The 19,592-nt window shown below is 36.6% G+C and overlaps 1 protein-coding gene across 1 annotated transcript in view; it reads right to left on the minus strand.

Moving 5' to 3' along the window:
* The window catches only part of HERPUD2 (HERPUD family member 2), a 179,347-nt gene that overhangs the window by 47,833 nt on the left and 111,922 nt on the right, over positions 1–19,592 (minus strand). Inside the window, exon 6 of the mRNA XM_053714410.1 lies at positions 12,747–12,872. Within this exon, the coding sequence (XP_053570385.1) occupies positions 12,747–12,872 (126 nt within the window). The remainder of the gene's footprint in view (positions 1–12,746; positions 12,873–19,592) is intronic.

The raw sequence follows: 19,592 nt of genomic DNA on the forward strand, positions 1-19,592 counted from the left end.
ACATAAACAACATTACCACTGTGAGCAAAAAGACATCGCTACCTGCGCTTCGCTCCGCAACATATCACCAGCCCCTTAGGAATGGCGCCAAACAGAAACTGCGCTCTCCTAACAGTCCCTTACATAAATAAACAGAAGGGACTCAGAGGGGGCTGCTAAACAGAAAAACTAGAAGCAGCGGTACATAAATCATGACTCATACACTAACACAGAGGAAATAATATGAATCCCTTCCCATAGAACTGTACCATAGGAGTAGCAGGGATAGATAGAAAACTTTCGAAAGTTAATAAAAAGACTTAAAAAGTACCGTTTGAACTCCATAAATGGTTAACCCCTTCATGAGGGGGATTAACCCCTAAGTCTCCTTTCACATGTCATTAAAGTGCCTGTACACTGCCATACTAATCCTTCATCCCACATTAAGAGCAGACAGGGCTTAACTCCCTTAGTGCCAGCCTCCTAGCCCCAGAAGACAAAAAGGCACTTACCTGCAGTCTTGTCGTCCGGCAGGAGGATGACTTACAAAGCTTGAGAGGAAGTCACTCCTCACAGAGACCTGTAACCAAAGAAAGGATAGAGTAAACCTACTCATGCTTTCGTTATCAGGGCAGCAACATGTTAGCAAAACGCAGTGAAGACTCCTCCACAAGCTCCTAACTGCTTTAAAGCCACCACTGCCCTGCTGAAGAGACTAACGTGGAGTACGGTTACACCCAGCACATAAGGGAAGATCAGAGCAAACTTGCCCAAGCTTCCAAAATAAAAAACTTTTGATAGAAGAATCATTAGCAGGAAGGTAGGGTGTGGGTAGGAAGTGATATTTTTCAGCTTTGCAGTGGTGCTCTTTGCCTCCTCCTGCTGGCCAGGAGTGATATTCCCAACAGTAATTGATGATGATCTGTGGACTCACCGAGTAATTAGAAAGAAAACATAATTTATGTAAGAACTTACCTGATAAATTCATTTCTTTCATATTAGCAAGAGTCCATGAGCTAGTGACATACATTCCTACCAGGAGGGGCAAAGTTTCCCAAACCTCAAAATGCCTATAAATACACCCCTCACCACACCCACAAATCAGTTTAACGAATAGCCAAGAAGTGGGGTGATAAGAAAAAAGTGCGAAAGCATAAAAAATAAGGAATTGGAATAATTGTGCTTTATACAAAAAAATCATAACCACCACAAAAAGGGTGGGCCTCATGGACTCTTGCTAATATGAAAGAAATGAATTTATCAGGTAAGTTCTTACATGAATTATGTTTTCTTTCATGTAATTAGCAGGAGTCCATGAGCTAGTGACGTATGGGATAATGACTACCCAAGATGTGGATCTTTCCACGCAAGAGTCACTAGAGAGGGAGGGATAAAATAAAGACAGCCAATTCCGCTGAAAAATAATCCACACCCAAAATAAAGTTTAAATCTTATAATGAAAAAAACTGAAATTATAAGCAGAAGAATCAAACTGAAACAACTGCCTGAAGTACTTTTCTACCAAAAACTGCTTCAGAAGAAGAAAACACATCAAAATGGTAGAATTTAGTAAAAGTATGCAAAGAAGACCAAGTTGCTGCTTTGCAAATCTGATCAACCGAAGCTTCATTCCTAAAAGCCCAGGAAGTAGACACTGACCTAGTAGAATGAGCTGTAATCCTTTGAGGCGGAGTCTTACCCGACTTCGACATAAGCATGATGAATTAACGATTTTAACCAAGATGCCAAAGAAATGGCAGAGGCCTTCTGACCTTTCCTAGAACCGGAAAAGATAACAAATAGACTAGAAGTCTTTCGGAAATTCTTAGTAGCTTCAACATAATATTTCAAAGCTCTAACTACATCCAAAGAATGCAATGATCTCTCCTTAGAATTCTTAGGATTAGGACATAATGAAGGAACTACAATTTCTCTACTAATGTTGTTAGAATTCACAACCTTAGGTAAAAATTTAAAAGAAGTTCGCAACACCGCCTTATCCTGATGAAAAATCAGAAAAGGAGACTCACAAGAAAGAGCAGATAATTCAGAAACTCTTCTGGCAGAAGGGATGGCCAAAAGGAACAAAACTTTCCAAGAAAGTAATTTGATGTCCAATGAATGCATAGGTTCAAACGGAGGAGCTTGAAGAGCCCCCAGAACCAAATTCAAACTCCAAGGAGGAGAAAATGACTTAATGACAGGTTTTATACGAACCAAAGCTTGTACAAAACAATGAATATCAGGAAGATTAGCAATCTTTCTGTGAAAAAGAACAGAAAGAGCAGAGATTTGTCCTTTCAAGGAACTTGCAGACAAACCTTTATCCAAACCATCCTGAAGAAACTGTAAAATTCTCGGAATTCTAAAAGAATGCCAGGAAAAATGATGAGAAAAATACCAAGAAATATAAGTCTTCCAGACTCTATAATATATCTCCCTAGATATAGATTTACGAGCCTGTAACATAGTATTAATCACAGAGTCAGAGAAACCTCTTTGACTAAGAATCAAGCGTTCAATCTCCATACCTTTAAATTTAAGGATTTGAGATCCTGATGGAAAAAAGGACCTTGCGACAAAAGGTCTGGTCTTAACGGAAGAGTCCACGGTTAGCAAAAAGCCATCCGGACAAGATCCGCATACCAAAACCTGTGAGGTCATGCTGGAGCTACCAGCAGAACAAACGAGCATTCCTTCAGAATCTTGGAGATTACTCTTGGAAGAAGAACTAGAGGTGGAAAGATATAGGCAGGATGATACTTCCAAGGAAGTGACAATGCATCCACTGCTTCCGCTTGAGGATCCCTGGATCTGGACAGATACCTGGGAAGTTTCTTGTTTAGATGAGAGGCCATCAGATCTATTTCTGGAAGTCCCCACATTTGAACAATCTGAAGAAATACCTCTGGGTGAAGAGACCATTCGCCCGGATGTAACGTTTGGCGACTGAGATAATCCGCTTCCCAATTGTCTATACCTGGGATATGAACCGCAGAAACTAGACAGGAGCTGGATTCCGCCCATACCAGAATTCGAGATACTTCCTTCATAGCCAGAGGACTGTGAGTCCCTCCTTGATGATTGATGTACGCCACAGTTGTGACATTGTCTGTCTGAAAACAAATGAACGATTCTCTCTTTTAGAAGAGGCCATGACTGAAGAGCTCTGAAAATTGCACAGAGTTCCAAAATATTGATCGGTAATCTCACCTCCTGAGATTCCCAAACCCCTTGTGCTGTCAGAGACCCCCAAACAGCTCCCCAACCTGTCAGACTTGCATCTGTTGAAATTACAGTCCAGGTCGGAAGAACAAAAGAAGCCCCCTGAACTAAACGATGGTGATCTGTCCACCACGTCAGAGAGTGTCGTACAATCGGTGTTAAAGATATTAATCGAGATATCTTTGTGTAATCCCTGCACCACTGGTTCAGCATACAGAGCTGAAGAGATTGCATGTGAAAACGAGCAAAGGGGATCGCGTCCGATGCTGCATTCATAAGACCTAGAATTTCCATGCATAAGGCTACCGAAGGGTATGATTGTGACTGAAGGTTTTGACAAGCTGATATCAATGTTAGACGTCTCTTGTCTGTCAAAGACAGAGTCATGGACACTGAATCTATCTGAAAACCTAAAAAGGTTACCCTTGTCTGAGGAATCAATGAACTTTTTGGTAAATTGATCCTCCAACCATGATCTTGAAGAAACAACACAAGTCGATTCGTATGAGATTCTGCTAAATGTGAAGACTGAGCAAGTACCAAGATATCGTCCAAATAAGGAAATACCAATACCCTGTTCTCTGATTACAGACAGAAGGGCACCGAGAACCTTTGTAAAAATTCTTGGAGCTGATGCTAGGCCAAACGGTAGAGCCACAAACTGGTAATGCTTGTCTAGGAAAGACAATCTCAGAAACTGATAGTGATCTAGATGAATCGGAATATGCAGATATGCATCCTGTAAATCTATTGTAGACATATAATGCCCTTGCTGAACAAAAGGCAGGATAGTCCTTACAGTTAACCATCTTGAATGTTGGTATCCTTACATAACGATTCAATATTTTTAGATTCAGAACTGGTCTGAAGGAATTCTCCTTCTTTGGTACAATGAAGAGATTTGAATAAAACCCAGCCCCTGTTCCAGAACTGGAACTGGCATAATTACTCCAGCCAACTCTAGATCTGAAACACATTTCAGAAATGCTTGAGCCTTCGCTGGGTTTACTGGGACACGGGAAAGAAAAAAATCTCTTTGCAGTAGGCCTTATCTTGAAGCCAATTCTGTACCCTTCTGAAACAATGTTCTGAAACCAGAGATTGTGAACGGAATTGATCCAAATTTCTTTGAAAAAACGTAATCTGCCCCCTACCAGCTGAGCTGGAATGAGGGCCGCACCTTCATGTGGACTTAGGAGCTGGCTTTGGGTTTCTAAAAGGCTTGGATTTATTCCAAACTGGAGATGGTTTCCAAACTGATACCGCTCCTGAGGATGAAGGATCAGGCTTTTGTTCCTTGTTGTGATGAAAGGAACGAAAACGATTATTAGACCTAAATTTACCTTTAGATTTTTTATCCTGTGGTAAAAAAGTTCCTTTCCCTCCAGTAACAGTTGAGATAATAGAATCCAACTGAGAACCGAATAATATATTACCCTGGAAAGAAAGGGATAGCAAAGTTGACTTAGAAGACATATCAGCATTCCAAGTTTTAAGCCATAAAGCTCTTCTAGCTAAAATAGCTAGAGACATATACCTGACATCAACTCTAATGATATCAAAGATGGCATCACAAATAAAATTATTAGCATGTTGTAGAAGAATAATAATGCTATGAGAATTATGATCTGTTACTTGTTGCGCTAAAGCTTCTAACCAAAAAGTTGAAGCTGCAGCAACATCCGCTAAAGATATAGCAGGAGTAGAGACAGCCCCATCAACCTTAGGGATTTTGTCCCAAAACTCTAATCTGTCAGATGGCACAGGATATAATTGCTTAAAACGTTTAGAAGGAATAAATGAATTACCCAAATTATTCCATTCCCTGGAAATTACTTCAGAAATAGCACCAGGGACAGGAAACACTTCTGGAATAACTACAGGAGATTTAAAAACCTTATTTAAACGTTTAGATTTAGTATCAAGAGGACCAGAATCCTCTATTTCTAATGCAATTAATACTTCTTTAAGTAAAGAACGAATAAATTCCATTTTGAACAAATATGAAGATTTATCAGCATCAACCTCTGAGACAGAATCCTCTGAACCAGAAGAACCATTATCAGTATCAGAATGATGATGTTCATTTAAAAATTCATCTGAAAAATGAGAAGTTTTAAAAGACTTTTATGTTTACTAGAAGGAGAAATAACAGACATAGCCTTCTTAATGGATTTAGAAAAAAAATTTCTTATGTTATCAGGAACACTCTGAGTATTAGATGTTGACGGAACAGCAGCAGGTAATGTAACAGTACTAAAGGAAATATTATCTGCATTAACAAGTTTGTCATGACAAACAGTACAAACAACAGCTGGAGGAACAGATACCAAAAGTTTACAGCAGATACACTTAGCTTTGGTAGCTCCAGCACCAGGCAGCGATTTTCCAGAAGTATCTTCTGACTCAGCTTCAACGTGGGACATCTTGCAATATGTAATAGAAAAAACAACATATAAAGCAAAATTGATCAAATTCCTTAAATGACAGTTTCAGGAATGGGAAAAAATGCCAGTGAACAAGCGTTCTAGCAACCAGAAGCAATAAATAATGAGACTTAAATAATGTGGAGACAATAGTGACGCCCATATTTTTTTAGCGCCAAAAAGACGCCCACATTATTTGGCGCCTAAATGCTTTTGGCGCCAAAAATGACGCCACATCCGGAACACCGACACTTTTGGCGCAAAAAAAACGTCAAAAATGACGCAACTTCCGGCGACACGTATGACGCCGGAAACAGAAAAAAAAATTTGCGCCAAAAAAGTCCGCACCAAGAATGACGCAATAAAATGAAGCATTTTCAGCCCCCGCGAGCCTAACAGCCCACAGGGAAAGTCAAATTTTAAGGTAAGAAAAAATTTATTTATTCATATGCATTATCCCAAATATGAAACTGACTGTCTGAAATAAGGAACGTTGAACATCCTGAGTCAAGGCAAATAAATGTTTGAATACATATATTTAGAACTTTATAAAAAAAGTGCCCAACCATAGTTTAGAGTGTCACAGAAAATAAGACTTACTTACCCCAGGACACTCATCTACATATAGCAGATAGCCAAACCAGTACTGAAACGAGAATCAGTAGAGGAAATGGTATATATAAGAGTATATCGTCGATCTGAAAAGGGAGGTAAGAGATGAATCTCTACGACCGATAACAGAGAACCTATGAAATAGACCCCGTAGAAGGAGATCACTGCATTCAAATAGGCAATACTCTCCTCACATCCCTCTGACATTCACTGCACGCTGAGAGGAAAACCGGGCTCCAACCTGCTGCGGAGCGCATATCAACGTAGAATCTAGCACAAACTTACTTCACCACCTCCATAGGAGGCAAAGTTTGTAAAAACTGATTTGTGGGTGTGGTGAGGGGTGTATTTATAGGCATTTTGAGGTTTGGGAAACTTTGCCCCTCCTGGTAGGAATGTATATCCCATACGTCACTAGCTCATGGACTCTTGCTAATTACATGAAAGAAAACAGAATCAAAATAAGAAAACGACAGATAAGAATCTAAATATGTTCCAAGATCAGTGCCTATTAATAAAAAATCAATACACTTAATTTAAGCAATATTCAATATTCTATTTTATTCCTACTTGAAGCAATACTGGAATTGGTTGATGCATGGATTGAGAAAGATTTAAAAGAGATACATCAGAATACGGGATGAATGAACTACCTGAATAGGAACTTATGTTAGTATATTCTCTTTGGTAATTTTAAATTAAGTTTTACAATGTGAATGGATGAAAACAGTTTTATTAGTAAAATATTATATACATAGCTTTAGATAGAAAATTATTTGTCAAGGATGATTAATCATTTAAATTTATATTAAGGTTAAACTGGATAAAAAAATTAGTACATTTTAATACAAATTAAAGTGATTGTAAACTTAAATGAATTAAAGTCCAGTATCCAAAAATAATCTTAAAAACAAGGGCACTTTAACTTATTAAAGTTTGCAAAGACCCTTATTTTTTTAAAATACCATTGCATTATGGTAAACATAACACAGATTCTCCGCCCGCATCTCCTGCTTTAATTCATTAAAGTTTACAATCACTTTAAGTTAAAATGTATATATACAAAAATGTTAAAATGGTTTAAAACCAGCTGTGACAAATGATAAGGGAATCGCTCCTGTGTAAACCAGGGATGACTGCGACCCAAAACCGAAGTTCAATTTGTGATTTAAATATCTATTAGTTGTATCTGTAATTTGGTACACTTACATCAGAATACACTAAGATCTACCAAAACATCTAAAGAATGCAATGCTCTCAAAATAGCCACATCAAATATATAGTATTCTGGTTCAATCCTACTCACACTTATAAACAAAACTTTTAAAACTTATCAGATGATGGCCTTATTGAAGGTTTTATAGATCAAGATACTTTTGTGTTTCTGTCTATAGTTAATCTAAAGTACCAGCCTTTGACATTTCAAAAGGTTCAAAAACCCTTAAAATATGTGAAAAGCACACAACTGTACCCAACTATACCCAGTTGGAATAGGATTCTTGATAAAAAAGAACACCTCCACAGCAGTTAAACAGTATTTTACAACCAATTGTAATGGAATTAGCTAGTTACCTAAGTGACACAAAACATTATAATAGTTACAATTGCAAAGTGTTTATGTTTGGTTGACCATACATGTTGTGTCTTTATAGAACTATTATCCATGAAAAAGGTCTACAAGCTCTAAAATATTTTTTCAAGTTTGTGGGGTGGCTAGAGGGCTAAATTTACTCTCTCCTATGCCAACCTATTTTTAGGATTAGTGGGAAGAGTTCTACATCTTTGAAGATCAAAACAGCTTCAAGGTTTACACAGTAGTGTATAAGCACTTTACTGACAATTTGATTGTGATTCGCCAGGGCCCATTAGATACAGTTGCACAGAGTTCAGTACAATTTTAGAAACTCATGACACTTCTATTCATTATCTGGATCACACACTAAATGTTGCTGCCGGAGAGGCCCACATTTTCTGCAACCATATTATATAAATTATATAAATGTGAGAATTAAATGTAGTTAATATATAAACACAATTTCTGATATATTAGCTTTCAATATGGTCCAATGTGGTTAAGGAAAAATATTATTAAAATGCAAGATAATAAATTTGATCATTAATTTTTGTGGTTTATAGACTTTTATATAAAAAATAACAAAAAAATAGGAACTGGCAGAATGCTCTAAAACGGCTTATCTTTTATGTAAAAATGGCAGACTGCTGTAAAAAAAATGTATATAGTACTGGACATCTAAGTTGGGAAATGGGAGTATAGTTGAAATAGTTCTATTTCTGCAGGGTTTGGTTACTGTCCTTACTTAATTCACCAGAGAAGTCTTCTTATCCTTTACAGATATACAGTCAAGAGGACGCTACTTTCTGGAGAACGGCCCTGGTTTCTTTCCTTCATCTTATGGACTGTGTATTTACACTGAGGTCACATTATGTTACATTTGGCCACATATAAATTGTATTTTTAATTTATCTGGATGTACTCTTTGTGAATGTATCTCTTTCTCAGTTTGCTTTTCTGTGTGCGGATACATATCATATGTCTTTTTATTAAATCCTATCCTACCTTTTATTATAGTGGCCTACATAGTTTTTGGCTTGTATTAAACACATACATATTTCTGTCTTCTTATTTTATGACCATATATTTTTTATTTTATTGTCACTATTTGACATTTCTAGTCTTTTTTATTATATATACTTTTTATAGCCTTTAGCCCTTGGGGCCGTAGTGGTTTTATGTATATTTTCATTTATTTGAACTATACTCCCATTAACTGTGTATGTGCTAACTCTTAGGGGAGAGTTTATTACCACTACTATAAAATCATAGCTCTAGCGCTTCTCCATTTTTGTATCCCTAACTGTTAAGCTTTATTAAGTTGCCAAATGTTTTTCTTCTTAATGTTTGGGCGCATGCTTTCCAGTTGTAAAACTTTATAACAATGGATAGAGGCTATAACAATGCATAGAAGCAATAATTTTAGCAACTACATCCAATATTTCCAGAAAAGCATAATAAACTAACATAAAATAATTACAGCCAACTGAAAAAATAAACATTTACAAAAAACAGGGAAAGGTTCAAAGATAGAATTCCTAACACATTTGAATGAAAAGTGTGGGCCAAACATGAAGCAGAACCGGTTAACCTTGATATAAAACCAAAGCCTTGAAAAAACATTCTTCAGATGCATGTCCATAGGATCCTTAAATGAATTACCATGCAGTAGAGTGATTGGGTAGAAATAAGCACATCCACTCAAGAAAGATCTTATAAGATTTCCAGAAAAAGAAAAGTAATTAAAACTAGGACCATTCTGTAAAAATCTACCTTTTCCAATAGTATAAAAACCTTCAACTTCTTAATAACTAGCTAAGGTGATTTTATCATGATACATTTCAAACTACTGGAAACTAGCTGCTGATTAGTGGCTGCACATATATGCCTAATGTGTTCAGCTATCTCCTAGTAATGCATTGCTGCTCCTTCAACAAAGGATAACAAGAGAATTAAGCAAATTTGTTAATAGAAGTAAACTGGAAAGTTATCTAAAACGGAATGCTCTATCCAAATCATGAAAGACAAAAATGTGGGTTTCTTGACAGATTTCTCCTCTTTCTGGTGGAACAAATCTCTGAGAAAGCTAGAGAATCAGAAAGAAAAGATGTACTAGTGCCCAAAAAGAGAGAAAGGATTTAATAAAAGGCTGACCACAGGCCTAAATCTGAAATTATAACATACAGGTGTGGCAAAAAAAAAGTGTGGCATGTGCAAGTACATCATTCATGGTACAACACAAGAACCTAAGCTCCCCATTGCCCTGAAAAGGGCATTTGGATGAGCATTGCCCTTAAAAGGGCATTTAGCTCTTTTACGTTGCCCAAAGTCCCCCAGGGCAATGGGGAGCTTAGGTTTTTTAGGTGGGTTTTACTGTTGGAGGGTTGTTTGTATTATTTTTTTTTACAGGTAAAAGAGCTGATTTCTTTGGGGCAATGCCCCACAAAAGGCCCTTTTAAGGGCCATTGGCAGTTTAGTGTAGGCTAGGGTTTTTTTATTTTGGGGGGCTTTTTTATTTTGATAGGGCTTTTAGATTAGATGTAATTAGTTTAAATATTTGATCATTTCTTTTTTATTTTGTGTAATTTAGTGTTTATTATTTTTTGTAATTTAGATAAATGCATTTTGTTAATTTAATTTATTTCATTTTAGTGGTGTAATGTTAGGTTTTAGTGTAAGACAGGTTAGATTTTATTTTACAGGTAACTTTGTATTTATTTAAACTAGGTAGCTAGTAAATAGTTAATAACTATTTACTAACTAGTCTACCTAGTTAAAATAAATACAAACTTACCTGTAAAATAAAAATAAAACCTAAGATAGCTACAATGTAACTATTAGTTATATTGTAGCTAGCTTAGGGTTTATTTTACAGGTAAGTATTTAGTCTTAAATAGGTATTATTTAGGTAATAATAGTAATTTGTATTTAGATTTATTTTAATTATATTAAAGTTAGAGGTGTTAAGGTTAGGTTTAGGGGTTAATATATTTATTTAGTGTTAGTGATGTGGGAGGCCAGAGGTTTAGGGGTTAATAACTTTAGTATAGTGGCGGCGACGTTGGGGGCGGCAGATTAGGGGTTAATAAGTGTAGGTAGGTGGCGGCGATGTCAGGGGCGGCAGATTAGGGGTTAATAAGTGTAATGTAGGTGTCGGCGATGTCGGGGGCAGATGATTAGGGGTGTTTAGACTCAGGGTTTATGTTAGGGTGTTAGGTTTAAACATAAATTTTCTTTCCCCATAGGAATCAATGGGGCTGCGTTACGGAGCTTTACGCTCCATTATTGCAGGTGTTAGGCTTTTTTTTAGCCGGGTCTCCCCATTAATGTCTATGGGGAAATCATGCACAAGCACGTAAAACCAGCTCAAAGCAGCGCTGGTATTTGTGTGCGATATGGAGCTATTAAAGGTGAGCGGTGGAAATAACTTGCAAGCTATTACCGAGCCACTCATAACGCAAAACTCGTAATCTGGCCGTGTGTTAATTGCCATTAGGAACTATATGATTGGTTCACTGTTAAACCTCTTGAGAGTATCCCAACATTTCAGTTTGTACTCTCAAAAGTGTCAGCATGAGAGCTACTGGATATACATTTTTTTTCCATTGGATGTTGTGAGGAAGTGGATTTAGCAGCTTTTTTATTATTCATTTTGGATGTTATTTTTTAAACTTGAGTGCCATGTGACACTTTCTTTTGTGATGTGTTCTAATATGAGAAATTACATTGTTACACAGTGGTAGAGGTAAGAACACTGCATGATGAACTGAGCACTGTCAGGGAGCACAAAACATGCTGCACCTAATTAAGCAGACTAATAAAACAAGCAAGCATCTTACTACTAGTTCTGTTGCTTGTCACTGCACACAAACTGTCTCATTAAAGAGACACTGAACGGTAACATGTGGTTCCCCCTATAAAAATGTATTTCCAATAACTTGTTATATCAGCTACAGAGCATTAAATATATGGAAAGTTTTCCTTTTTGTTTATCTTTGTGTTTGAAATAATTGGTTTTGCTCATTGAAACCACCATACACTTCAAGCAGAAGATAAGCTTAAAGGGACATGAAACCCAAAAAATTTCTGTCATGATACAGATAGAGAATACAATTTTAAACAACTTTCTAATTTACTTCTATTATATAATCTGTTTCATTCTCTTGGTATCATTTGTTGAAGGAGCAGCAAGGCACTAATGGTTTCTAATTGAACACATGGGTGAGCCAATCACATTCAATATATATATGCAGCCACCAATCAATAGCAAGAACCTAGTTTCTCTGCTGCTCATGAGCTCTCCTAGATAAAGCTTTCAGCAAATGATAACAAGAAAAGGAAGCAAATTAAATAATAGAAGTAAATTGGAAAGTTGTTTAAAATTGTATTCTCTATCGGAATCATGAAAAAAAATTTTGGGTTTCATGTCCCTTTACGTTCAAACAGCACTCATTGGGAAAACACAGAAAAGAAAAGATTTATGAAGGGTAAGGAGTCCTAAAGTTCTGAAAAGTTTCTACCTATATACAATGGGCAAAATGCTATTAGACTCACCAGTACGAATTACTACCATATATGACAAATCTACGTACAGGTACCTTATGTTTCATGGTGCCTTGCCAAATAAGTGGAAAATTTATCCTAAAATGCATGTCAAGCAGACAGGTTGCAAGCTTTTCAAAATTAAGTACAATGGTAAAGTACAGAGCTTGCAGCATATATCACAATATGTCCACAGTTTTTTAAAGAAACAGCAGTCTAATTTATAACGGTAGCTCAATTTATTAATAGAGAGAAAGTGGATAAACCTATGGTCCATTCTGAGGGTTTGACGAATAAAGATCCCTACAGTATATAGAGAGACTGCATATAAAATATTTAAACATATTCTACTTTTCATATTACATAAGTTTGCTATCACAGCGACTTACTACTGCATATAGTATTGCCGTGCATAGATCTGCTGCCACCACATCATCTGTAACGGACTGAAGACAGGATAGGTTGGAAAAACAGCTGGAGCTCCTTGATCAGGAAGCGGATTTCCTACAGGTCTACTATACAAGCAAAAAGTAATAAAGAAAGAAGGGGTTTAATAACATCATAAGATCAAAATATTTTGTAAATTGTATTTACATTTTAATATCAAACACTGCAATATAAAAGCAAACCTTTTTATACATCAATAATAATCTGATCACTAACTAGGAATGCTATTATTTCAGATCTCATTTTTTAGTAGAATGGTTTTTATCAAGGAATACAAAATTGAAATATAGACAATTGTTGGCAATTTAAGTATGATTTCCTATTGCCTATTAGGAGACACATGTACACCTATAAGAAAAAGAAGCACAGGATGACCGTCCTATGACAGAGAGCTGCCTTCTTTCTTTTGGACTATTCTTTGTGCGGACATTTTATTATTTGATTACACCAATATCATCTGTGAGCATATCATCTCTAATAATCTGATATAAGTGTGCTAGGTTTATTGTATATTCTCTTAATTATCTGTATATATTTGCTTACCTGTTTGCTGCTTATTGTTAGCGCCCCCTAGGAGTGTGGTGTATGTTCTATATGCACCACCCTCCTTATATCTTTTGTTAACACATGTACACCTGCAGGCCTTTTTCAAAAATGTGGCTGTGGATACCTTTTTCTTTTTTAATATTGCTTTGCTGCCTCTCATCTCTGTAATGTTTATAATGAATTAGTTAAACAAATATGTTCTTTATGCAGAAACATTTTTAGGACATCCTTATTAATGCTTGAAATTACAAAAAAAAAAAAAAAAAAGAAAATAACTAGAACTGATAAAAAAAAAATCTTGAAAGTGATTCATTCTTTTCCAAACTCTATGAACACAAACAAACTTTTGGTTCCACATTTATTACATTCATTTAAAAAAAATGAAAATAAGAAATCAAGATGTCATTATTTTGGAACTCTGCATAGAAGTAATCAAACATAGTTAATAAAACCACATATTCATACAGTGGCTCAGTTCTCTAAGAAGAGTTCACAGCATTCTACAATGGGCATCAAAAATAGTGTACACAAGTGTGGGCAAAAAACAACAAGACCAAACAGATTTTATTTGAAACAAAAATGGAACATACAATCTTCCTGACAAACCTGGCATCTGCCAACACATAAGGCCAGATTACAAGTAGATAAATATCGCTTCCATATATACAATAATGTGCGCTGGTATTACAAGTTCATCGCAATTACTTGCGTTCGCATTGCACTCATAAGAGCGTGCTTTCATAGGCTCCTATAGGAGCCTCGTTCTGATGCCGTCACAGACAACATGAGAACCTCACGCAGTGAAGGAGGTATGTAGCACAGCATTTTAAAATATATATGTATATGATCAAATAAATATATATTTATGCGTTAATATGTGCATATATACACATATTAATGCACAAATATATATGTATATAACCAAATAAATATATATTTACATTGCGGTCTATGAGAACACACAGTTCCTATAGACCACAATGTAAAGGCACTTTTCAGTGCATTTTTTTTCTAACACTCCACTCCCACCAACTTTAAAACCCCAAAACTGCCTAGTGTAGCTTTTTTTTTTATGGCATTTGGGGCACTTTTAGAAAATTAACCAGAGATCTAATCTCGGGTTAATTTTTGGACTGCTAATTTCTAATGGCTTATTAATTATTGTGCAATAATTTAGTGCTCCACTTGTAATCTAGCCCATAGACCACTAACTTACATTGGTTCAGAAACATATGAGGCAAACACCATAGAACTACTTTGCAGAGATCCTTAGAAGAGATTATCTGCTTTGCCTGCACAACAACTGAAAATAGCGTCTGTAGAATGAGCCTATACTCCCTGCCTAATATGACCTTCTACAACTAATAGGCTGAGATGATGCACAGAACAAGCCACCTGGAATATGTTAATTTTTGTCAGCATGTATCCTTTTCACAACTGATATTTGTCTGGGCTCAAATTCTGTCAAGAAAGAAACAAAAGACATCAAAATCATGATAACTATACAGTTATTTGAGTCTCTTGAGAGATGCTTTTCATAAACATTCAAAGAGAAAAGGCATCACGGTTTTAAGGACCAAATGAGCCTCCAACAGCATGAAAAAAAGAATATGGTACTTTTAGTCAACCTGACTGTAGTAGTTGCCAACAAATCTCTCGACTTAACCTTCAAAACAAAATCCTACTGAAACCCTTTAAAAAGCGTTAAAGAGCAAGATCACGGGGGCGTGTCTGGGCAGCACCTTGAATGGTTGCAATATCGGCTGCTCTAGGTAGATCACGGATAACCTGCCTATTATCAGTGAACTGAAAGATCATCTAAGTTATAGCATTGAATATTTGAAACCAGCTATTTAAACTGAACCTAATGATATGCTCAACGTGGAAATTCTACCACTGTAAGCCGATACGGAGCATTGAGGCCTAAGGCAGACTCTTCACTGAGAAGCACTCAACAGCCCCCCCCCCCCCCGTATCTTGTAAGCCGGGTATACAGTGCACAGACACTTCAAAACTCTACTACTACGCTTCTAAACTTTCAACTGGAAATATTATTTCAAGACATCAGTATGGAGAATGACACAGCTTTACTATTGGAGAAGATCTGTGATATTGTGGCCGAGCATTTTATACAGCTCAAGAGGCAAATGGCGGCAGCATGGAGATATGAGGGTGAAGGAGAAGTCCCTGCAGTGGAACCTAAACAAGTAACTAGGGATCAGACAATAGAGTACTGGCCCACTAACCACCGTGAGAAATTACCACTACTTTATATTAAGAGTACAACTGAACATTATCGACCACCACGTGCTGACACAGCTCTGGTCGTGAACCCCTTAAGCAGCCCCACACTACTCTGGCTTATGGAAGATGGCAGCCTGGTTTCTAAAGAGGAGACACTGTGGAGAAATCCTGATTTCTATGCCTATCACCACACTTTATAGATGCACACAACCGCAATCGGCTGACACCTCTGAACTAAATAGAGACCAACTCACCCCTGGAATCGGAGTTGGGGAAAACATCAGCACTGAGCCGATTGGCAGCGTCAAGTGGAGACAAGTCTTTAGTCAGAGAGCAACTTTAGTTATGTCATCCTGTGTGGACATGCTGATGGCGAAAACGTAGCTGTTTGCGGCAGAAGGCGATGGACTCTACAAGTTTGGCTCCCGCAATACAATTAATTTACTGCTCATACAAGCAGCATTGAACACACCCGAATGCGGTGAACAGAGGGCTTCCCATAACAACAGAGGAATTGGTTAGAGCTGCAAGGAGAGGTTGCTCTGTCTAATGGCAACCCACGCTAGAGCCGGCACTGGATAGAAGATCCTGCACAAATCAGACTGTTTCACATTAGCAGTTTGAGACTGTAGCATTAGCGAAGTTGTAAGTATGTACTCTGCCTATTGATCTGACTATTTGAAAAACACCTCTATATGATGGATGATGTTCCTGAGTTTTGTAAAATGTCAAAGATAAGGCACTATCCTCAGTGTTAGCCTAGAACGATTGACTATGCAATAGGACTACACTTTATTATGCACAACTACATCTTTTAACACTGGGTTTGCTGGTTTCATTTGGGAGTCTATGTGTGAGGAGCAGTTTTGATCTTACAAGCTTTTGCGGCAGGGCAGATCTAGACTAAAGTTGCTGATTGAGAGTTTCATTTAAAAATATCTTTGCACTGTTTTTCTATGTTATGTCTTATCCCTTAAGGTGATCTGCTCATATGCCACTGCTCTGTTCCCTAATCTCCATTTGATTTTTTTCCTGTGTGATCTTGCATTGCAGCTAGCGCTGGAACCGTAGCAAAAGTAAATGTGTTATATACTTACAGTATCACAATATGACAATACATAGGAGATCATAATATTAGCAACTACTAGATCTGTCAAAGGGTGTATAAGTTTGACTAATGCTCTGCAGCTTGTCCTATTCGATATTGAGCTATTCATATAACTATTTTTCTCTCCCATTTACGTAATGGTAATATTACCTTAGTTTATCACATATCGGGGTAATTCACATTTTGACCACTAGATGGCCATAACGATTTAGCAGATGGAGCCATGATAATTTCACGTTTCTTTTAGTCACCACAATTAGTTTTTAGAGGTATATTCTTATTTATAGTGGACAATTATGCTCCCATGGTGCAGTCCTTCCATACCAGCTTAAATGTCAGTTCTTGTTTAATAGCTACAAGCCACAAAAACATATATCTTAATTTTTAGGCTTAGAGACCAGACAAGCTAGTACACTATAGATACCAGTGGAAGTGTTTAAGAAGAGCAGTTGCTATTCCATCAGGTCTATACTCTCCTCACATTACTTAAACAACTAATTGTGAGGAATACCTAATACTGGACTTACTGCTATGGAGGATTACAATCTAAACGGCTCACGTATTCTTGGAAAGTCTGCCTGGCTCTGAGGTGTAGTTAAGGTTATAAATGTGTCCCTTATCCATTTTCACTCCTAGCACCCCGAAACATGTGTTTATTTTATTTGAAGATTAGGAGTAGGCTAGAATATAAGAAGCCTATAGTAGGTCAGAGACTCATTGAAGTAGCCAGCAAAATATACCAAGTAGTCATCCCGAGTTTAATTATTTTAACATATTCCTACCTCACCGGCTGCCTATTAGCCATTTTCTCTGCTGAGATCATGTGTGCTTATATTTTGTGTGTTAACATGTCTAGTACTATTGATAATCTGCTAATGTTGGTATAACTTTGGACAAAGCTATTACTAACAACTGTGTATTTTGTACATCTGTTCCTTGTATCCTGAAATTCATATTTCATTTTAGACAAGTTGAAAAGGGTTAATTTATAAGAGGCTTATAGTGGGTAAGTGGTGGACTTTCAAAAATATACTACTATATTAATATGCTCACATCTCCATAAACCACAAGCTAAGGGTTTAAGGTCTAATGGCACCTCTGTATCCATCTCACATAAAGAACCTGCAGTTGCATACTTTATAGAGGCTATCCCCTGACACTCACTTCATGATGTTAACTCTTATATGATGATGATTGTTTTTTTCTTGTTCCACAAGGAGTTTTGTATTAGATTAGTCCCCTCATTATACCAGTTTGGACTTCGCTTGGTCACATAGTGACTGCGGGACCCCTAACGTTCTATATAACAAGAGAACTATACCAAATAGTAGATTAGAAGATATGACCCGGAATCTGCACTGTATTCCTTACTTCCTATATTTAAATAGATGCAGAAGCAACTCCAATATTGCTGTCTTAGTATAGTTTAATGGTCAAATAAGATAGCATGTCTTGAACTCTATACTACTCAAAGCACTTTAAAGATAGTTACAACATATAAGCTAACATCTCTCTAGCTTGATAATTATTTCCAAGTTTATTCCCTACCTATTTGAATGTATATAGTTCAGCTACATTAAACTTCGATACCTCCATTGCTCAGTAATGTTAATGCTAAAGGTCCAAAAGAGGACCTAATGTATAAAGGAGGAATACTACAGCAAATATTGAACACAGATAGTCGATATCACAAGCTTATAGTAAAATGAGGTCCTTTAGTTGAGACCCAAGAGTGGTCTCCTTATGTTTGAGAATCGCCTACTGATGTTGTTTATTTTCGTGTCTCTGAGAGGTCCAAAAGTGGCCTCATGATTTCTATAGTAGGCATATAATGTGATTGGCAAACACTTTGTATTCTAAGATCAAGATATGTCATATAACCTGTAATGGACATTCATTCTGATTTTTACTAGATATGTAACTGGAAAATATTTTTATTCAAACTGTTACATATATTTTATGTTTGTATGCCTTATTTTGAACCTCAATAAAAATATTTAAAAAAAAGAGCAAGATCACAAGTGGAGCAGTATTTAACACTTGCACGCTAACTCCACTAGAAGTAAGCTTTTTGCGTGTATCGGGTAGCGCGCGTATTACAAGTTGAAAGTAAACACTTTGCACGAGCAATAACCCGAAAGTAAGGATATTGCGCACACGTTAACGTATTCCCCCATAGTAATCAATGGAACAAAAAAAGAATTGTGCTGACCCGACATGAAAATATGAATATAGCAGCATATGTTCTATTTATTCATAAATACATTTATATATATATATATATATATATATATATATATATATATATATATATATATATATATAAAATGTGTGTGTGTATGATGGTATATTGATACAATATATATATATATGTCCAGAAATACCAGCACTCACTATGTAGTTAAAGATAATGCCGGGGTGCACTTAAGTATATCCATAAAGTAATCCAAACAGAGGCACTCGCCGTGATCAACCAAAGTATTTATTGAAGAGTGAACGTTTTCAGGCTGTGATGCCCGTCCTCAGACTCCTGACAAATCAAGCACTGTCAGGAGTCTGAGGACGGGCATCACAGCCCAAAAACATCACTCTTCAATAAATACTTTGGTTGATCACGGCAAGTGCCTCTGTTTGGATTACTAGATAGATAGATAGATAGATAGATAGATAGATAGATAGATGGGAAAAAGAAAGTAGCCGCTTTGAATTTTATGGTTTTACGTTTAAGGACATAAAAATCATCTGGGCCTTATGATTTATTTAACAAAAATAAAGCCAAATGGAGAAGCCATGTGTGAAAAACTAAGTACACATTATGATTGAATAGATTGTAGAACCACCTTTAGCAGCAATAACTTGAAGTAATTGTTTTCTGTATGACTTTATCAGT

Source organism: Bombina bombina, chromosome 5 (genome assembly GCF_027579735.1).
Source record: "Bombina bombina isolate aBomBom1 chromosome 5, aBomBom1.pri, whole genome shotgun sequence".
In the NCBI taxonomy this organism is placed as follows: domain Eukaryota; kingdom Metazoa; phylum Chordata; class Amphibia; order Anura; family Bombinatoridae; genus Bombina; species Bombina bombina.